This window comes from Trichoplusia ni, chromosome 8 (genome assembly GCF_003590095.1).
Source record: "Trichoplusia ni isolate ovarian cell line Hi5 chromosome 8, tn1, whole genome shotgun sequence".
NCBI lineage: Eukaryota > Metazoa > Arthropoda > Insecta > Lepidoptera > Noctuidae > Trichoplusia > Trichoplusia ni.
The window spans coordinates 4,901,036-4,924,992 of NC_039485.1; the positions used below are offsets into that span (position 1 = coordinate 4,901,036).

General features: G+C 33.5%; 1 protein-coding gene across 1 annotated transcript; it reads right to left on the reverse strand.

Annotated features, from left to right (window-relative positions):
* Nucleotides 1–1,765: 1,765 nt before the first annotated feature.
* On the reverse strand, nt 1,766–19,284 carry LOC113496839 (protein toll-like). The gene is made up of 6 exons (XM_026876208.1): nt 18,798–19,284; nt 5,178–5,425; nt 3,913–4,954; nt 3,516–3,831; nt 3,068–3,205; nt 1,766–2,981 (listed from the first exon to the last, which is right to left on the reverse strand). The coding sequence occupies exons 2-6, from the start codon at nt 5,314–5,316 to the stop codon at nt 2,220–2,222; spliced, it is 2,397 nt and encodes a 798-aa protein (XP_026732009.1). The 5' UTR covers nt 5,317–5,425; nt 18,798–19,284; the 3' UTR covers nt 1,766–2,219.
* Nucleotides 19,285–23,957: the final 4,673 nt, after the last annotated feature.

A 23,957-nucleotide genomic window follows, 5' to 3' on the forward strand; every position in this document is an offset into this window, starting at 1 on the left:
GACTTATTAGGAAATAAACCTTACCATTACCTAACCAGCTTAACCTGGGATCGAATCACTCGTGGCTAAGCTAAAACCGCATAAGTGATTCGATCACAGTTTAAGCTATGCTTGACGCGGTTGGTCCGTAGATGGGTGACGATCTTTGTCAAAACCATCTTTGTTTCGGAAGGCACGTTAAATTGTGGCCTATTTTCCTACATCTTCGACAGTTGTTACAGGTAGTCAGAAGCTTGAAAAGTCTGACAGCCAGTCTAACCAAGGGGTATCGTGTTGCCCAGGTAACTGGATTGAGGAGGTCAGACAGGCAGTCGCTCCTTGTAAAACACTGGTACTCAGCTGAAACCGGTTGGACTGGTAGCCGACCCCAACATAGTTGAGAAAAAGGTTAGGCCGATGATTCATTACCTAACCATTACCTAACTTACTTATGTCCTCCCTGTTATCACTCGAAGGCTCGTTGTTAATGTGATTATGGTAGGTAATTCAGATAGTTCAAAAAATGTACTAAATCTGTCTATTGACTACCGAAATTAATATAAAAATACTGAGGTCTTTTACAACTTTTCGCTCTTCTCCGAACAGTACGTTGACGCGTCGTCTTAATTTGCACATTTAATGGTATACACATTACACATGTATATATATTAATATATTAAGTATCTCTATATTATTTATGCTTCATGCGACTTAAGATATTATAATCGATTTCAAATATTTCCTTTATATATGATTAAAAACATTGAAACGAAACATGAGATTTATTTCTCCGAACCCGAATGTATGTTTACTTAATTTATAAGTAATATGATAGGATAGCGCTTTCCTCTTTCATGGAACGGCGATCAATAGGGAGACTACAGTTTCAATTAAGTTGATCACTAGCACGGCTTCTAAGTAGCAGGTAATTACGTGTCATATTACATTATTGACAACATAATGTTGTATCATGGTGCTACATTTTATTTGATTTCGCCTGCGACTGCGCTTGCGATTGAGTTGTTTTGTTTGCAGTATTCTTAATCCTCTTATAGATTTCAAATTATACCTGTACCAAATTCTTCTGAAATTCTGAAAAAATCTGAAAAAATCTTCAAGTGATTTGTTCTTGAATGAATTTACAGACAAATTCGCTCTTGCATTTATGATATTTTTTTTTAAAGCATGTTGTGTTCTCTTCAAGAAGGTCATACACTTTTTCTGTATTTCTCAGTTATATTATTATCTTATATTGTTTTAAGTGTAATGTCCAGTTTAGTGAATCAAATAAAAATAATAATAATATATAAGTATGGATGATACGGTAACGATACTTAAAGGTATATTTAAATATACTATGAGTACATGAGCAACCCCAATAGGGACGGCTATTGGGTTTTAAAGAGGTACCTATAATCCCATACTTATTCGCTTTCCACCCCAAAGCCAGGGGTGCCTTTTGAATGTTTCCCTACGAAAACAAAAAAGCTATGAATAGATCTAAAGGTTTAGTTGTGAATGGACACGCCTCAGGCGTTCAAAGGGACTAAGGTAAGTTTCGTGTTTCCGATATCCGTAGGATCCCCTCGTGTTCTGCCGGCGGTAATAGTGGAGTATTAACTTTCACATAACTAGAGGCTGATAAAACCCTTCGGCCTTACTATCCGACCGTATCTAAAGAAGTTTGGAAAGGTGCCATTTCTCCCAATAACCAAAAGGAATAAAATGCTGCTTCTACGATTTAAATGGATTGGAAAAGGTGAAATAAATAAGTATACGCCAAAAGTGCCTTGTTGTTAAAGTATAGGTTTTATTATAAGCTGCAGTTTACAACTCTTAACAACATGGAGTTTCCATGAAACTTTAATGTTTTTGTTTATAATAATGTTATTAAATTTATTTACACGTACATGAAAGAAACGCTTATATATTGATTACATTTGCCATTTGTTTATCAATGACACTTCTTTGAAGTAGGCATCAATGGTTCAACCGCAGAGCTACGATTGGTTTTGCTTACTATACAATTACTGTTACAAACAATAAGTTATTATCTATAATTTTTACATGATAAAATAGTTTTATAAAATTTTTATACAAGCCATATCCGTATTTAGATCTAGATCATAATAACACAAACGACATAAAAAAAAATGATTTGGAAACTATGATTGAGTTCACATGTTGACGTAGCGGAAAAGTCAGTCTTTACCTCGCTAAATTATACATAGAGAGTGAAATTAAACTTGGCTGTGTGTCGGCGAGTCCAGTTCATTATCAGAAGCTGTATTTTTTACTGGTTTAGAGGGAAATTTCTCAATATTCTTCTTTTTAAGATTGAAGGTTTTAGCCGAGGCACGACCTTCAGAAATCATAATGATCAATTTGTCCCAGAAATCGTTTTCGTCCCATACAATACTTTTCTTCACATCACGTTGTTCTTTAAGGAATGCGTAAATTGAATCCTCGGAGCCGTTATCAACGAACACGAAAATTGTGTTCTCCATTTTTAACATTTCGCTATGAATCTTCTTGATGTCAACATGACTGTAATGCGTCGTTAAATAGTTTGAAGAGAAAATGACGATCGTGGTGCGCTTGAAAGTATCCGGAGGTCCGTAAACTTTTGTTAAGATCTCAATACTATTACACCTTCTTTCATTTCTGTTTTGCTCTAGATACTCTTGAATTAGTTTTGGTGGCTTTTTATCTTGGGTTACTGAGAATATTTCCTTGCGAACAAATTCTTCATCTTTATCACAATATTTAAAATTTAATTTATGCGCATTCTTAACCTGTCGCCGTTTCCCAAAAAAGGGTATAAATCCTAACCTTTTCTTTAAGAACGCATTGATTTTTGGTCTGTTACGGACCACATATACGGTTATACCTAAGTATATCAGTGAGGCGATGAGCATCAAAATAATGATTACATAGAACTTCGTATAACATTCGCCGTGAAAAAATAGTATCCCGCAGTGCCCAAGAGCATCGTCGACAATCTGGAACATTTAGTAGGGTATTAGTTCTCTTTTAAATCAAACCTATATTTTTATAGGTCTTCCAAAACTTATAAGCTAATACCCACCTTCATATTCAAATCGTTTTGTATAAGGTCAACGAAGTAAACGGTCGGGCATTCACATGATAATGGATTTTCGGAAAGCCAAACATGTGTCATCGGTTTCTTCACTGGATTTAGAGGACAGGTTATTTCATCTTCAGGCTAGAACAATACACAATAATATTAATAGTAACGAAAGAGCAATTCAAGAATGGTGTTGTCTGAATCCATAGGGTAAAAACAGAATTTAAGGCGTCGCTGTCTGTCCGTCTGTCATCAAGCTGTATCTCATAAACATTCGCAGATTATAATGTATTAGTGTTGCCACTAAAACAACAAATGATGAAATCAACATCAAAGTTAAAAAGCGCTTGGTACGGTCATAAATTACATGGGCGACCAGTTCTTTGGAAAAATATATAGGCTCTACTGCGAATCCGAATTGCATTTGCCTAGTTTTTTAACAACTTACCATAGGGTTTGTAATGTTGTTGTAGCTGACATCTATATTCTCATGGCCGTTGACCCACCAGTCTTTAAATGAAACTTTAAACTCATTGTGACTTAAGTTCAACAGCTTCAAGTTGTAAGTTTCCGCAAACGGCGAAATTTTATTTATTTGCCATGTATCGTTGATCAATTCTGTGCCCTCGAAATCTAGTTGATTGTAAGCCAATGATATTGACATATGCTGTTTGTTATTACTGAACAAATAAGATGAAATCGTTTTCAAATTATTGTGCTCCATCTCTAAGTCTATTAAGCTCAGAAGCGATGAAAAGGTTTGGCTGCAATAAAAAATAAATTATGTCACATATCTCCATGATCAATTGAAAGGATAAAGAAGAGTCGAATACAATTTTGCTTACCCAGAAATTTCTACCAATGAGTTATGACATAGATTAAGCCTTTCCAATCTCACTAAAGATGAAAACAGTTTCGGCTTTAGTTCGGTAATTTTATTATAACTCAGATCCAATTCCAGCAAATTTATTTGATCATTAAAAATGTCTTCCGGCAACGTCGTTATGTCATTATATGCTAATGATATGTTCGTAATTAGCGGGGAATTGGCAAAAACGTCGTGCGGCACGGTTTCAAGACCACTTCTTTGAATGTATATTTGCCTCAAATTTGGCAAATCACCAAAAAGGTACTTAGGCAGCTCCTTCAGCTTGACATCATTGTTTAGTATCACCACTGTTTCCAGTTCGCCGTTATTTTTGAACAAATTGTTTGGTAATGACGAGAACTTGTTGGAGAACAAAGTCAGTTTCTTTAATTTTCGTAAAGGCTTAAAGATCGACGCAGGGAGTTCATTGAGCCCATTAGAGCTCAGATCCAATTCTTCGAGAACATCAACGCCATTGAAAAGATCCTTTGAGAACCAGGTTACGTTACTTTGCCACAGAGAAAGTTTTCGTAAGAAGGATAAATGTGAAAATAAATTCGAAGATATATTAGTCATGTGATTGTGACTAATTTCTAGAGTTTCTAACTTTTCTAGTGGCTTGAACAATTCTTCAGAGAGACTTATGGTATTTGATCTTATGTTGAGCCATGTTAACTTGTTGATATCCACGAATAAGTTATCTGGTAGGCGTGTGACCCCATTTATTGATAACAGTAACTTTGTTAAATCGTCTAATCCTGCAAAATGTTTTCTGTCAAAATATCCTGACAAATTCTTTGCATTTTGGAATATCAATGCCATGGTTTTGGATACTCCAATATTTGACAGCACTTCTTTGAACGAAGATGATGGCAAAGGACAATCCTTGAAACTGACAGATTTAAACGAACTCATTTCATTGGCACATTTTGGTAGTTTGCTGTAGTCAAGGCTTGATGCGTTCTCGCATTTAATATTAATGTAGATGTTCGGTAGCAAATTTATTGTTACCATCCGACCTGAAAACATTATGTTTGTTAAAGAAACATTTTATAAAATTCTAAAGTTTGAACTTCTGAGAGTCATAAATTGAAAGGGAACATCTTATTATCGGATTAGAGAAACGTTTTATAGCTTTGCAGATCAAGAAGCATTTTTGCATAGAGAAAAATGGAAATCACACTGTAAAACTCCACTCAGCTTTAAAAGGCATTCGTAAGCGCAGAGTTTAAGTGCACTCACCATCGATGTTGCAATTGAGTTCAACGGCGAGCGTGCCACCGCAAACGCAGTTAGGGTCACTCGGACACATCAGCTGCGCTGCACCAATTATTTGTAGTGTCAGCGCGGCTACCGCCACATACATTACTTTACGATACATGGCTAAAACGACAATGTCACGAACAACGTTTACTTCATACGCTGTTTCACCAACTGAATTTTCAGCTCCAGCATTTTATTTAAACCCGTTGTTTCTTTTTTCATTGAATCTGCGAACAATTAGAAACTCAACATGATTGCTGTTACGTATAAATTGATGTACATATTGGAATTCATTCGGATTCGATTGCCGGGTCTGGAATTGATTCCGCTATTCATAGTTTACAAGCACCGCCAACAAAAAGCGTTGGGAGATAAATTGCCAAGCGGCAAATATAATATGTTATCTCGGTACACCACCGAGATAACAGGCTATCGCACAGACAGTTATTCCGCACACGGTTATTTTCAATTATTAATAAAACCCATCACAAGATAATTATATATTTTATTTATGCATGTTTTCTTTTGTATCGAAAATTAATTGAAATAAGATTTATCAAAACTGTTATTATGTTGAAATAAAATGATAGTAAAAATCGACTTATATAAATCATATCAAATGATTTCAAATATCTTTTTCGATACTCTACCAAGTTAATCTGTATCACGATACTTTTTTAAATCTAGCGAAACGATAACAATAAATTCTTTCGTTAAGTGGCTTAGCTGGAGAAGAGTGACCGCACGGTTGACCACTGCGACATTGTCCGACGTCGCCCGAAACCGCACGAGACAGCACGAGATGACACGAGACCGCACGATAACGCACGACTTCGACCGAGGGCGGTGTTACAATTTCCGCAATAGGATTAGGTTTGTCATAATGAACCTTTTTTGGTTTTTCATGCCTTTTTTCAGTTAATACGCATTGGAATTGATTTATTGTTTTGTTTTGCTATATAATTGTGTCCAAGTAGTTACGGACGATATACTTATGAAAAGGTAGACTAAATTCCACCAAAAGTGATAATATTTTTAAACTGAGTAAAACAAATTTCATAGAATATTCCGATACGAAGATTTTTAAGCAAACTTCATCAATCAAATTAACTTAACGTTTTTCCAATACCAAATATTCTTTCATTTACAGCATCAATGAAGTAAATACCGGCATCAAAACAAATAAATTTACATTTATATGTATACAAAACACAAAGCTAGAATTGATGCTGCGCAACAATTTAAAGAAGTAAGCGCCGCGCTATCAGATAATCCGACCAGACAGTGCAGTTGCCGGAGTCGACTCGAGAATTTATCGAGTAGGGAAATATCTGGCGTTTTCAGACCTTCCCGAAGACAATCGAAATTGGATTGAGGATATATCGTGTCTTATGTCACAGTTCCACGGAATAGACAGGTTGGGAATCGATAATACTGATAGTTTAGTGGATTTAAATAAAATGTGATATTTATCTTCCGTACGGATGCCTTATTCAGCAGATGTTTTGCTATTTGAGTGCTTGTTTTGAACTACCAAAATAACGACTCGTTGAGGCGTTTTACCTTTAAATGAGGTTACTTAAAGAGTTTTGTTATCCTTTTTACCTCTATCCTTAATCAATGAGGTTTACAAAACATGCAAACTGATTCAGAATTTTAAAGTTAATAACACAACATGTTAAGAGAAACATATGACATTCTAGAAACCAAAATATTCTATTATTTATAAAACGTAGGCAGTTAAGCACACTTGTAAATAGGTATGTACCAATATATACAAAATTGTACAGCCACGCAAAACACTCATATTAAACATTGTTCCATTCTCGTTACATTCAAAACAAGCTATCTATAATCGAGATTGGATATTAAACCGGACTCGGCATTAGCACTCAAATGCACACGCCTGTACTTGTCATTTCGTTCCACTTCTGTCGCACAGTCTATCATTAGCAGAGCATTTCGAACGATGTAGGACATAAAGCTCATATTCCTGACAATCACGACTAACAGCTCACCCTAAATTAGAGGGAATGTCGTTTTAAAATAGCACAATATGTGTGTTGGAAAATACAGGGAGACACAGCGATTTATATGTGATTATAGACTGTTTAACGTCTTTAATGAGTAGGGAATGATGTTAGCATTTACAGTAAGTTTTTTACGTCAGCTTCAGACATTTTTTTCAAGTTTTGTAAGATCATAATGCCAATTTCAAATACATCCTTTTTCATATCCTCAACTTTTATGCGTACATACAGTTTGAAAGTAATAATTATGATTGTACCCTTAAATAATATTTTTCATTGAAGTGGCTAAGTTATAAAAATGTTTTTGTAAACGTTGTGGTAATAAATTCATAGCCAGCTGCTACAACAATCACTTTTCTCAGGTTAAATTAATTTGCCTACCTAAATACTCAACAATTAAAGGCGGCCATGCTGAAAGAACAAAATAAATAATAACTCAAACAGAACAAAATAATAAAGAAAATAAAGTATGAATCATATTATGTTTTGTTTTTATAACTGATCTTCTCTCTCTCTGAAATATCATGAGTTACCGCTTAATTGAAACTTTTTTTTAGTAATCTAAAATCGAGAAACAAAGCATTTCTTTAACATATGTAGTACCCAATATAACTAAATGATTTTAAAAATAAGATTTATAAAAAAATCTAAGTAAACTGCCAAATATATATATTAGACGCTATTACTTAAAGGAAATGTGCTTTATCATATAAAAGGCGGTCAATAAAGATGACAGAAATAATAAAATTGGCAAAACTTGTTTATAAAAGTAAACAATTGATGGAAAAAGGTAAATCGAATTGACCGAAACGACGTTTAATATCCAAGTTCCTTTAGTAGTGCCCTTTGGGATTGGAAACGTGGAAGAGGTGAAAATTTAGTTTACATAAACAAGGGTCCTGTGTAGAATGTTGATCGCTTGTTTTGCATGCTTTTGAACTTGTATTGCCAATAAACTAATGCAAAACTTGTTTATACCAACTGAGTGTTTGAATATAACTTTATACATAGGTGCTTTATATATAGTGCTTTATACAGAAATCTCGAATGATAATAATAGGTATCATATTTCTCCGAAACATTCAAAACAGTACAGTCTGAGAATCGATACACCTTTTTCCAACATTAACATATTTTTTCTTAATTATTTTAAGTTATTCGTTTATAATGCCTTTAACCAGAAAACCTTAGGTTGTGCCTAATTTGAATAATCTCAGGATTATTCATCAAAAAGGAACAAAATTAAAATTGAATATAGTTTTATTAGTACTAATAGTTGTGTATGCTCTACGCAAGAGGTATTTATGTTGATTGACCTCTACCTGATAGGTAGTAAACACAATACGATTTAAAAGAAATAAATACTCACAAAAACAGTGATTTGTGGTGTTTGAAACAAGCAATAAAATGTACTGTTCAAAATATAACTACGAAATCCTAACATTTATTTGAACACGAACACAAATTAAATAAAACTTTTACGTGTTTACAAATACGTGCTCTACCAAGTATAACGGGTGAAACGTTAAATAATGAAAAACTCTGTCCAAACAACAGTTTCCTAAATTAGCTTTTTAAAGTACTGTTAAAACAATTTTCATTTAGTTTTCCTAATTTTATACCATGTTTATTCCTTTGAGTTTTATATCACTTTCTAATTTAGCAAAAATGTTAACGAATTGTTTTCAAAAAAGATTTTCACCAAGAGTCAGTACCTTCACTTAATCCGTCTATGGCTGGCTAGGTTCACGCAGAATTTCTATTATTTCTTAAGGAACACCATCCATACATTTTCTTCAATTCGAATATAAAACAAAAGAGCATCACTTTTTTAAATTACCAACGAGAACATTCTTTGAAAAACCGTTGACACGAAACTAAAGCCAATAAGTAGAGTCATTGCAAAGCCGATTATCAAACGCTACGGGACAGATATTGAATAAATAGTAGTTATATACGATAACGCAGACGCGGCATATGCGGCTGGCGTCCAAGATAAATGACCACTGCAATACACAACTTTTTCATGGAAACTAACTTGCTAAGTGACTAAGTAGCCAGCAGTTTTTGTTAGCCGCTCATATTTTGTAGTAGGTGAAAGTTCTCATATATTTTAGCGTGTTTTTTTGTTGTTAAGTGTTTTGCTAGTGAGAAGATAGTATGAGTTTTTAATTTATGGAGTTTTGAAATGAGACGTTAGAAAATTATACGCATTACTTTATATTTAGGTACAAAGCGACCCAAAAATTACCTAATTGTGGAAATATCATTATGTTAAAGGATTGTAAAAGGACTGTAGATTAAAAGCCTTCAATAGGAATACCAAAAATCACAGATTTTTATTAATCAGTATAAATCAGTTTTAGGATTTAGGATTGAGTCCATCGATTATTCCGATATGCTGAATATTGAATAGAGCTGTATCTTTACAAAGCTTCATCCTTTACGTCATACGTTTTACATACGAGTACTACAGATTTACACCATCGTCTTTCTTGACTCCTCCGGCAAAAAAATATTACTTCAAAATGCCTCACGTACTTTAAGTTTTCAACATCATACACCAACTAACAAGATACAGCTCCATTATTTCCATCAACAAACTCTCTTTATAAGTACTCTAGTGTTTAAGATAAGACGTAGCTGCAAGTTTAGAGGAAGCTGCACAGTTAGGAACGTCAGGTCCTTAATCAAAGTGTTAAGCAAGAGCTCAAGAACTTAGTTGTATGGAAACTAACCGAAACATAATTGTTGTTATCAGTACTCTGATTGTTTTAGGTATAGTTATATAAGCATTTTGAGTTTGAGAGTTATTTTGTGAGCAAACTTTGGGCTCAAATGTCTAGAGTAGCATTGGGACGAGAACATGATAAAATATTTGTCGTCCCATTGATGTCCGCTTTGTTTTTCCTCGTATAGTTAAAATGAAACACGAGCTTTGAAAGATTTGAAAGATTTTACTATCTATTCAAATATTTCAAGACATTACCTTTTCAATTACATTTTCAAATAAGAAATATAATACAAACGTGGATTAAATTATTTATACATATTATATATATACTTTTAACGTGAATAGGAAGGTAGAGTAACAATATTACAATAAAGGAGCAAGTAGGTAGGTACACGTAGCTACTTTTATCCTGTCTTACGTTAAAAAATGTTTACGTTTCTGTAGCAATATCTGCCATCCAAGCAGATGAAGCCGCGAGCAACAGCTAGTTGTACATATATATGACGCGCTATCTCTAGAGGTTTCCAGATGTTTCCAGTTTCATGTAATAAGCGGTGAAATTATTGCCATTTTCCGGCCACAATTACAAACACCGGCTGCTACTGAGAATTACGCAATTGAAAATTCCAACACTTAGCCCAACTTAGAAATGAAATCCTGGACCATACTCGTTGGCTTTTCCGACGATCAAATTGTCCGATAGAAAACTTTTCGAAAACTTCAGATGATGAAATAGGAAACTTGATAAATTAGGTTTAAGTGGAATGTCATAAACATTGCAAAGAAGAATAATTTTAGTTTGATTCATAACTTACGTAACATGTGGACGAGAATACATCTTTAACGGAATTGTACTAGTCAATACTCTTACTTCACCATTCCATATCCCATTTAACCAATTTGATCATAAAGTGAAGCTAAGAACTGTCTTGATTGGTCATCAATGATCTATTTCTTTGCGCTTTCGTTTAAGTTTGCACTAAGGTATATTACAGGCATTTCGTTCTAACAGACACGTCATACTTATAAAACCCCTCTTTTTCTTCAGAGGTTAAAAATGATATCATTTTTTTCACTATACTCTACATGAGTATTTTATTCGTTTCGTTTTAATAATTATTCGCCTTCTGTAAACGACAACCGACTGCGGCTGGTACCTACATATTTACGAAAAAAAAACTAACGGAACAAAACCAATAACCAACAGTATATCCAACAAATGTTATCACGTAGGTCGTAGATAGAGAAAACGTTATATTTATTCTTGGTCATTTGACACGAGCCTTCAAATGAAACAACACTGACGTTTACAGCGACAGCTGTTCACTCAGCAAGGTTTACTTGACTTCCACAAGTACACATAGGAACGTGCGGAGGACCATTCTGAATACTTGGCTATCCACACAATAACACTGCACGCTGGACAGTGACATGCTAAATTAACTGGAACTGAAATGTGTTATTCTTAGTTGAATAGTTGCAGAATTACTATACGTAGTTTTATTTGTTGCTTTTTTTTAATTTTACAGCAACCACAACAGTACTCAGGTAAAACATTTTTTTCAATAGTGTTATTCTATAAAACGTTACACGTAAAAATTCAAGTTATAATTCAGCAAATAAGCGTTATTTTATGCAATCCATTCCTCTACTTGTTTATATTTTACCACTCAGAGGACGCATGAAAACCTCTTTGTATTCTTAAAATGTTTCATAGACATAAAATTAATAAAATATTATGTGGAGAACATTCAGCCTACTCCTACATTCTTAATGGTTCACACGTATATTCAGCTTCGATTGTAAAAAAGAATCTTATCACAATAGCATAAAGACTAATTTCGTTTGACGGAGACTAGTAGGAGAATAAACTCCCGGGTATCAGGTGCGGTAAGGTCGTAAGCTCGTCGGATTTAAGGCTTCGCATTCCAGGTGTTACGTTACTGAGGTACACTCTCACAATTAGACGGGTTCAGCAAATTGATGTTGTTTATGAGACACTGGGTTATGCCTCACTTTCTTTGGTATAATGAGGTTTTTAGGAGTTTAAGTAGGAGAGTTAGATTAGTTACGTAGATGTTCTTTTGTTACGTAGACTAGAAATATTACCCTGAAAGAAACACCTCTCTTAGATTAAATGCAAGAGTTATAAAGCTGAAGTAACTACTTAATAAAAGGCAATTTACTATTTTTATTGAAGCTCCAAAATGCAATAACGATTTTATAGCATTGCTTATCGAAATTGAACTAATATTATCAACGCGTAAGTTAAGTACGGATTGATGTTTGTAAATCTTTCCACTGAACGTTTTTTTAACAAATTTTATACACCAGTTTGATAGATTATAACCTTATTTTTCCGTATGAGCCACTGGCAACGACTAATAAATGTAGAAAATAACAGAATTATGTGTTTCATACGGAACGCTATTGCACGCATTCAAAAATTTCAGTTTTTAATAAGGATGCACTAACATCAATATCATGTTACGACGGGAAGCTCAAACTGTGGATGCGAGACGGAAAACTACACGACAAAGAGCTCTCTATTCTACAATCCTTACTGTTACTGTATTATTTTGTTTGAAATGACAAACGTAAATTAGGCAGAGCTCACAAAGTCTTTTTAGAAGTGTTTTCGCGTGAGAAGCTAAACACTTGTTTTTATTTTTACCTCGATTAACTCTTTGTGTTTTAGTACACAATCAAAGTTTAAAAACGGAATCCAGTTACCGTAGCACAGCCCTCCGTCTATCCATCCGTCTGACACCAGGTTGATGGAAACTATCTAGTTATCATGATATGTGATAACAATGTAGTTTAATCTATACTAATATATAAAGCTGAAGAGCTTGTTTGTTTGTTTGTTTGTTTGAACGCGCTAATCTCAGGAACTACTGGTCCAAATCGAAAAATTATTTTTGTGTTGAATAGACCATTCATCGAGGAAGGTTTTAGGCTATAAACCATTACGCTGCGACTAATAGGAGCGAAGATACAAAGGAAAATGTGAAAAAATAGGGCAGGTATAAATCATAACTTATATCTTCTACCCACAGGGACGAAGTCGCGGGCAACAGCTAGTATTTCACATATAATGTATTCCTGTTTCCGCATTAACACCAAATACTAAAACTTATTTGATCGGTGACCAATTTCGTTTAAGAATTTGTTTTTCTTTGTCCTATTTGTGCAAAACCATCTGTGTCGCCAGTCTGACTTGCACATTACTGATTACTATTTCCTTTCTAAAACTTTAATCATTTCCTAGAATTACACAGGCGATAAAAATATTCATCTCATCTTCACCTTCCTTCGAAATCACGGCCAGTTGAAATAAATAACATTGTATTTAAAATACTAACATTTAATACGAGTTTTCTATTTGCTCTTTGTGCTTGATACATTCTTGTTACAATTATTATGGATTGTCCTGCCAGTGGACGGAATGGACCTTATTGATTGAATATAAGTGATAGATAAACATACGTCTTAGCTCGAGTTACTAAGTAAAGTACCTAAGTATGACAATTATTATAGAGGTATGCCGTAATCGTTATTTCAAAGTTTTTAATTTAATCTGAAGTTAGTCGTTTGAGTAAAGTGTCTAAAAGATAGATAAAATATTTCAATCAACACTTGAGACTTGACTTTCAAATACTAAACTTAATTTCGGAACAAAATTTCGAAAAGTAAAAGTTCAATTTAAGGGAATTATAATATGGATCAAATTTATTGTTTGAATACGAAGAATTTCGACTATATTTTTGACTCTTACAATCAATAGTTTGCCATTGATATATCGCTAATAACAGTAGCAACAATGATAATTACATAAATTGAAATACAATTCCTTTCTTTATTGAAGTAATTGGTGATAAATTTTTAATGATTTTACAAGGTAACTAGACTTTCGTGCCAGCCTGTTACTTAGACACGCAAAGGGAACATTTTAAATTGTTTGACAGATATACACAGTGCATCATTAAATACTCATTTCGACTACTAGTAAACAAAACATTATTAAATGACCTTTTGATTTTATTTGAATGACTGCTACATGGAATCGTTACTTTTTATGTATTTTACGAGATTCCTTTGATAAGACTATATCTTCTATGGTTATACTTAATTTTAATTTTAATGTATTAGGTACCTAATAAGATACAAAACTGTATCATCGTTGCGAAATTAACTAAAAGAAATGTAACTAACTTTATTTGGGATAAGATCTTAAAAAAAGTATCAGATGTTTGATGTCAAAGATCTGATTGAGCTATTTATTAATTTGTATATTGCTTCCATATAAGGTTCTTCGTTAGAATTAAATTTAATTCTTCAGGTAATAAAGCGGAAAGGTTCATTTTATCGACGCTCATTGTTCATAACTCGCCCGTGTAAAAACAGCCTTGAAGAAAAAAATAAGATAGGAAATGTAGAAGGCACATCTCAGCGACAATAAAATCCTACTTACGTGATAACACAATAAAAACTAGGACGTAACGTCATACCACATAACGTTATTCTATTACTAACATAAAACTCCCATCAGCGTTGTTTACAAAAAGCTCTCGTAATAATTTTATTTTATATATATTGTGACGTCACTAGACTGTACCTGTTGTTCTTTCTCTTTGCTGATCACTGAAGTGATAACAATGGGGTACAATGGACCAGTCAAGTTTAGGGTTGGCATCCAAGCCTTTGTTCCGAGTTCATTCGTTTAATTAATTTGTCATTTTGGGGAGCTTTAGTGGCAAAAGTATTTCAGACCCTCGTTTGTATATCTGAATTTAAATAGTTTAAGTTTACGTCATGTTTGGTTATTGTCATTGAGATTAACTGAAGCTTAACAATGCAGTTAGTCTACACTGGCTTTTGTTTGCCCTTTCGTTTACTTTGTTCTATTCAAAATTGTATAATATATCATCATCCAAACATAATATATAGTATACAAAACTCTGGAGAATGTTCGTTAAGTTCGGTTTTTGCTGCTCTACTTGAACAGCAATGTTCTATTCAAGTCGAGCATCAAAAAACGTAGGAAAATAGAATGTTATGTCAAAAACTTTCTATATAATCTGACGTTGAAAGATCTATTAAGAGCCTATTCAAAAAAGAGTGAGATTCAACCATCGGAAATGAATCTTGGCGGAACTCAATGGCGGTGGCAATCGATTTTAATAGCAAATGGCGCAGTGGCGGAACCTCGGCCTCTTGCGGTCAGGGTCGCGAGCTTTATGCTGCAAATAGAAAAAAACATCTGCGAGATCTCGAGATTTAACTGAATAGACTGACATCTTATATTTATGTATGTATGCTGTTATATTACAGCAAAGAGTGAGAATATTGTACTGCTTTCATGTCTGGTACGTAATTGAGCAAATAAAGATGTTTATTTTGAATGATAAATATAATATGTAACTGTGCATGTAAAGGTAGAGGAAATAAAATATAATGCGGTCTTTACTTTAATAAAATTAATGAGATCTTTAACTTTCAGGTCTAGTTTTTCTGTTAACTGTTTTCATTATGTGTAAGGTTAGTTGTGTCACAAGTAACAAATAATAATGAAACCTTTAGATAGGTAAGAACGTCAGAAAGTCTCATCCTTTTATTTTTCTGTATCTACTTTCTTCACCTATAGTTAACATATAAAACTTTTTATCTAAGATAAAAACTTTCATCCAAAAAACAGGCCAGTAAAACACAATATTTATCGAATAATACAAACTAACATAGCACAGTTTTATCAAACTAAAACCCGAACTAAGACGATCCAATTTCTTTAGTAAAACAAACAAACCGTTCGAGGCATTATATTGTACCCAACACATACATACTTTTTACAGTTACGTATGTATATATGTAGGTAGGTATGGTATAAAAACATGTTCAGGGTAAAAGTTCGTCATGCGATACATCTCGCTGTATTCCCAAAGGATTTCGGGTCATACCTCGCCTTGACATGTCTTTTTATAAAGAATATTCGAGCTGAGGCCGGAATAACAAAAAGTCGGCGAAGCCTCCAATTCCCAGATGTAATTAATACTCGAAAGATAAGGTAGCTTTGTGATTCTTTGTATATTATTTTATTTTTGCATATTGGTACAGTCGTAATAATTTATTACCTTCCACAGGTAACTGAGGACAGGAAAATGTAAAAACCTACTTCAATTTTCCTACACGAAACCGCTATTTGTTAGGCTTTTTGATGCATACAAGTTTTAATTACAACTCAATCCATTGCTCCTCATCCACGTTTATAAAGTTCTGATAGAACCTTCTCAGAATTCAATGTATGTGCTTATTAACGACGTAAATAAACTTCGAATGGCAAATCATTAATAGTGGTACCAGTTCTTACGTTGTATTTTAATAAATTATTAACAATATATCGACGTTTCTGCCTCAGCGCTTTATTACTTGGAACTTAAGGCTTCTAAGCACAAAGGCAATCAAGGTCTCGAACTACAGTTACGTTGAGACTCAACAATATATCTAATTAATTCCGTAGTTGATCGTTTCTATGTTACCCAAGCTTATTAAATAATATAATAGATGATCTAGTCGGTTTGATAATAATTAACGATACCTGAATCTACTTGAAATCGTAATCCTATATTCGAAACAATAAAGCTTGATATGACTCATTGTACGTAACCTTTGATTATGTTCATTGATAATTTATACCATTATTATACTTTAACCTCGAAAACAAGTATGTATTTATCCCCATTTCTTGTATTGAAATTGCAAATAATCTAAAAACTAACAAAGCTTTACATCGCGATAAAGAAAAACGTTCAAAACAACCGAAAAGCGACTAGAAAAATATTCGAAATCAATCAATTGGAAACGATTATTCAACCACTCAAAAGACACCTCTGTATATTACGAATACACTCACAAACTCCCACACAAGTCGTTATTCCAAATGCACCTTTACATCACTAGATAGCCGAGTGTATACAGTCAAAGGGGCATACTGAAATGATCACAGAGTCCGATACCTTTGATTAACCAAAGCCAACACTACAAAACAATCTACCTGATGCATCTGAATGACTGACTCTGACTACGCCGTAGCCTATTGTCAGCGTGCTACGATCATTACAAAAGTCGATCACCTGTGTAACCTGTAGTAATATTGAATAATTTTGTAACCAAAACAAATGAATTTATTTCGAATCATCTACTAAACTGAAGTAAACGAAATGAAAATAATATTGTGACGGCTAAGTTAATGAATCGTTACATGACGAAAACTATTGAATAATAAGAATAACTTAAAGTGATAACAGAAATTAAGTTGTCATTGACCATAGTAAGTTGTAATTTCGTTCAAAAAGTTCCAAACAGGGCCGAAATCTGTATTATTGTTTATGTCTGTTATCTATCTGTCTTCCAATTAACGGATTCGAAATAAAATAATAACAATTTAAAAGTATTTCATTAAAAAGGGCAAAAGCTGTATCGAAGAAGAAAATAAGGTATTTCAAAAGCTTTTAGGGTTAATCTTAAAATTTCAAATCACAAATCATTAATTTCGAGGAGCAGTAGTAACATTTTAAACAATAAAACTACATTAATTTATGGCTGCACGAAATATTTTCTGAGTAATGAACATCCGCCCTCTACTTTATTCGAACGCTCAATGCAGATGCTGAATCCCCTTTTTAATTTAACCGAAATGGAACAATGCCAACATAAAAGGATCGAAGGGAAAATATTAGGGGAAAATTCAGCTTTTAAGTACCAAAAATTCAATATCGAAAAACGTCTGATTAATGTTATCACGGGCCAATACTTCAGGATAAAGCCTTCCATATTGATGAAACACCTGCTTCGTTACAGAATCTCATTATTTAAATCAAGGCGCGCCTTAATAAACCAAAGGGATCCCAAAAAGGTACCAGAAAAATAAACCGACCACAACACTACAAAGTATAATGAAAAACGAAAGTACGTGAGGCAAAATAACTCATTACGACTGTACAAACACCGAGGAGAAAACAAGGTAGCTCAACAAAAAGCAAAGCATTCTTCGGTAAAGATCTCACGAGAAATAGCGGCTGGCTATGTCGGTATCAAAGGGGCTAATTAATTAACTCGAGCGCTCGTGACGCTATAGAATATGACCCCGGGGTGTAAGCGAGGGTAAGCGCCAAATAGACACTTGTATATCCGTAAAAGGAGCGTAATGCGTGTATTGTAAGCATCTCTGTGTTTACTCGTAAAACAAACGACGAACAACTACAGAGGACACATTTAGATGCCTTTAAGGTATGAACATTTATATAGGCACAAAGGAAATAAGAGAATATCTTCAAGGATGCTAGAACGCGACGAGCGATGGTTATCAAAATAAATTGTGTAATAAAACCTAACGCAAAAGGTTTGCTGCCTCTGACGCCGAGATAAAGCTACAATTGAAAAAGCAGTGCTCGTAAAATACACGTCGTATTTTTTGCTCTTCTATTTAAACCTCTTTTCTCGCCGCAAACGTATTGTTTCTGGCACCAAGTTGAAGTTTTAAACTAGAACAATTGTAAGAGTTGTGGTTATTGCTGCCAGGTTTAAGCGAATCTCGAGATGAAATACGACTTGCATTAACACGGTACTACGCAGTGGGGTATATAAACCCCGTTTTTTGTTTATGTTAATGTTACGCACCATACTGTGAGATTTCATTACCATAATATGAGCTCGCAGCTCATAATTGAAACAAATAAAGTTAAAAAAATAATAATTTGAGAATTTATTTAAATAATAACAACGAAACAAAATAAGACGAAAATAAAAATAAAGTAATAAAAGATTTAATTGACTTACCTGTTGCAATAAGTAATTTTCCAAGCACTTTTTAACAAACAAATAATTTAACACCAATGTCAATAATACTGATATTATATTTTTTTAATAAACTGTCCAATTGCAGTTACAGTGATAGGAGAAAAATCTCTGCGTCAATACTGTTGTAGAGGGGAGCGTAGACCTTGTAACGCTACGAGGGCCACAACACGACTGCCGTGCTACGCCGGCGTCAGCTACGGCTACGGGTTCCGACTGAAAATAAAGACAGCAGGAGCCGTTCGGCTATTGGCGGAAACACCCGAACGCGGTACGACATACAAAGTTATTTAAGGGCGTTTACAAAGTAGCTTGATTTTAGTCGCAGATTGTCATTATTATGATGACTTAACTAGATAAAATATGAGTGGCTAAGTACTTTGTAGAGTCCAGCCTTATTACAAAAACTGATATTGCAGTTTTTTAACATAATGTTTGTTAATTAATATAAAAGCAAGAGTAATGCACTTTGGTCTTTAACCCTCGACGCAAAAATAAAATGTGTTTTTTGTGTTAGAAGTTTGATATAAACATAAAAAAATACCGTATGTAAAAAATAACGTGGCATTCCAGCTTTCGAACCGTGGAATCGATTTATTTATTTTTGTTTGAAGTTTGTATTTTTTGGTAAAAAAAGGTATTTCTGTAAATGTAACCTAGAAATTTAAATTAAATTATGTAATTTACATTATTAAGAAGTATTACCAAAAATACTAAAAATAAAGAACCCACGTAATGAGTTTTGTCTTAATTCGTAAAAATTATTGAAGATTATGTACCGTTTTTGAATGCCCGGATTATTTTATAATTGACCAATCAAAAACATTTTCGGTATGAAAATTTTGCTATAGAACGAAAATCGTGATTCAAACGAAATCTGTTTCACATTGGAGAGCGAAACACAAAACGACGAAATCAGAGCTAAATACATCGTTATTTGAACCCGCCTGATTGGCTGGGATCGTTTTTATGAGACAAATCTTTTATAGCACGAATGTGTTTAGATCCGCACTGGGATGTACGAAGAATATTAATAATGGATAGAGCTTTTATTTAGAACTGAATAAATTTTTAAACAGACGTCATTGAGGATTTTACTCTATTTTTCAAATTAAACGTTTTTGTTCCTTAACACGTGGTAGTATAATTTATTGTTTAAGTTTATATATGGTCATATAAATTAATGCTGACGTTTTTTTTTCACACACAAAGGGAAGAACTTACGCAATTAAATCAAATAAGGCACCGCTGTCTATCTATCTGTATGCCCGTCACCATGTACCGTGGATGTTTGGATTTGGATGTAGGATTTGGATGGATTTTAAGAATCTTGTTAACTAGATAATTTTATTATTTAAGCGTAGATGTATTTTTATTGGCACTTTTTAATTTGTTTTTCTCTAGCCAAATAGTTTTGCAAAATATTCAGATTTTTATCTCTGACAGATAAGGGTTGAGTACAACAAACAACTAGGTATTAATAGTCGTAAATACGTAAACAATTAACTCTTTGAAATTATATCGCTTTTATTGTTGCAATAGTCAAAATAATTTACGCAATGACTCTACCAAACACAAATGTCATTGCTAACTCAACTAAACTGAACATAGTGAGTAAATTACAAAACCAACTTTATTTGAATAGCAATAACAATTAATTTACTAAAACATACCTATTTAATTATGTTTGTGATGTAGTTAAAACGTGTGTTTACCATTTGAATTTAAACATATGTAAATTAAAACATCACATAACGTTCAAACACAGGTTGTTTTAGTAAAGCTGTTTGAATAGAAGCGTGAAAGTCGTCAATTAAATAAATAAAGTCTTTTGATATTTTATAAATCAACAGAACTCTATTTTGGGATAATTTTTATGTAAATCTAACTTCAATTGGTGGGCTATTCTGAACCTCTGCTGGCTACGAATAGACATCGACATCCTATACCCTCTTTGCACCCATTTATAAAGTATTTTTTGAATTTCGAAACTCAAGATTGTATTTATAACCTCACCACATAATTCGGTGTTTGGTGTTTCTACTGAAAACATTTCAGTTAAGGCTAGTTACGAATACATTTAAGTCTCTTATTTATTTTACAAAGCCGATAATTCCGTTGCGGTAATTAAATACTAAATTTGTTTACTATCGGAGATTCAAACCCTACAATCTTCAACTCCAGTTATTAAATAATCCTCTGTAATTATAAACACAAAGATAAGGTAAGAGAAAAAATATCTGTCAGAAGAAAGAATCTCTAACATAAAAAAAAATTCATTTTCATCATTTCTGACATACAAACTGTACATAAATAGAATCTAGCTTCACATAAACAGAGGAACAAGACCTAAAGAGCTGCTAGTTCACTCTCAAGAGGCAGTACTTGCCGCATAATCACTGCGAGGCTGTAATGCAACCTCCTTTGAACAAGAGCTAAGTTCAGAACCATCTACAATTACAATGCCTCTCCATTCTTTAGGAATTGCAGCATCTTAACTGATGCAAACATTACGGTACATTTTTTGCAGTCGTCATTCAAAAAATGTGTTTGAATTTTAAGTTATTTGTTAACATAAGAAGATTTTTTCTTCAAAATAAAAAAAGCGAGAAGCACAATATTAATTATAATATCAAAAATGTTTCACAGTCACAAATTTGCATTCTGTTTTTGATTGATATCTATATCATGATAATGAACTATATTTTGTGTTTTTAAGTGGAGGTATATTATTAATCTTTCATTATTTAAAAAAAATAACTCATTTTTAAGTCTTTCAATGTCATTTGTATTTTATTTGCAACGTTTTGAACTTTTTCCACAGAAGTGATTATAAATTCTGTAATAGGGTGAGGTGCATATTATTAGCCTCTACCGTTTATAGAAATATTAATTAATGTAAAAGAAGCATGAATATGTAAGGATTAAAGCAAGTGACGTCATAATTACGGCGACCCCTTATTATTTTACTTATTAAACAAACTTTTATAGTGACTGCTTTTAAATTAAAAGAAAACTGAAACTTATTGAAATTTAACATAAAGCCATTGTGGGGAACTGCCATGGTTTAATTTAACTCACTGAAAAAATTACGACTGCAACTCCATTAAAATAATACCTCTAACTGGCTCCCAATACCACGAATAATTAAAACAACTCGTCACTTATTTAAAAAAACAATTCGAATTTCAGCTGTCAATTTGAAATTCGTACATCAATACTGTAAACCGATTGTTGGTTATAACTGGGATTTCTATAATCTGTTTTGCCCTCACAGATCCGGCCCAACAGATCGAAGCGAACTATAAATCATTTTCGTGTGTTTTGCGGTTTTATGTGGATATTTCGCGACGGCCCGCTTTATCTTGTTTCGATTTAGGATTCAGACGCAATTCTCGTTCGAATATTGTGATTTATCGATATGAAACAATGTAAGTTACGATACATTCTACTAGTGACTGTTTAATTCACTTCTCGTCTTGTTGATTTATGATTTGATGGAGATAGGTTGTGAATTGTAATCCCGTAAGTGAGATAAGTTTTTTCGATACTTTATAAGCTATGTCGGTCGTTTTCATGAATTAGGGAATCAACAAATAATGGCAAGAAAGATAATGCTAATATTATTTTCCATATTTATCATATATCAATATTTCATGTAACGTTTAGTTGACACAATATCAGAATGTTACTTACCTATTGATTTCGCATTAGACAAACATTCAGTTATTGAAGAAAAACTAAATTATTGTTATTTTTATCTATACTTCTGTACTAATATATAAAGCCAAAGAGTTTGTTTGTTTGAACGCGCTAATCTCAGGAACTACTGGTTCAAATTGAAAAAATCATTTCATCTCATTATTTTCATTCATCGAGGGAGGTTTTAGGCTATATCACGCTGCGACTAATAGGAGCGAAGATACTATGGAAAATGTGGTAGAAACAGGGAAAATTATTCACCTTCGAGGGCTTCCGTTGCATGCGCTGCAAAAACGGTTCAAAATACCAAAAAAAAACATACATAAAAGAATTACAAAAAAAAATCTTACTAATACGAACTAAAGTTTAGACTCTAAAAACTTAACCGATTAAAAAAATCATAACATATCTTCTAACCACGCTGACGAAGTCGCGGGCAACAGCTAGATAAATATAAAAGGTACACTTTATTAGATTTTTTGAAACAAAACTAACACAATAGCTACACAATTTATTCATCACAGTCGTAATGAGGTTTCTTACTCAAAATTCAATTACATTATTAAACAATAAAGTTAAACGTCTGCACCGAAAGGTCACGATGTTAATTAGATTTATAGTAATTTCATTAATTACTTAGGTTTTACACTTCGGGCGTACATACATTTTGTTTGTTATTTATATTCAGCGACGTGACTAGACAAACAAACGCAAAGTTAAAAGGGTCTCGCTAATGTACTTAGGTTGAAAAAGGACCTTTCACTGACACTTGAATAGCACAAGAGAACCCAATATTCTTTCTACCAAATAACCTTTTACCTAGTGCCACCAAAACTCTCGGTTTTTCTGAGACCGCCGACATTTTTGTTTAACCGTCTACACAGACAGCGGACCCCCATATTGCAGTGTGCACAATTGGACAACGGGCGAACTAAACGAAACGAAACAAATTTAACTTTCAATGAAACTTTTTCTCTGTCCTGAACCGAAATAAAAACGTAGTTACGCTACTCTCGCTATCCTTTTACCTATTCTGAAACTGTCCTAGCTTGCGGAGCATCCCGTTAATATTAAACGTAACGGTGACACACCCCTTTGGATATAAATAGGTGTTGTGTGACGACGGCCGGGCATACCTGCCGTATTCATTACATTATGTGCCTAACGCGATGGATAAAGGGCACCTGAGACTTGACGAAACAGCGCCATTCACTTTTTTTACATCGACGTAACAGACATTCAGTTCCACGAGTACACACATTCTAAAACACAGAAACTTACGTATATTTGCATAAGTTATTTTAGAACGCGAGCGCAGCATATTGCCGTGAATATTTAATGCTTTGCACCGAATACCTCCCGAAAAATATTTCTTTGAGCCATCCGACACTATTCAGTGACTACGTTGAGTGAATAAAAATTTTTCGCTATAGAAAATGC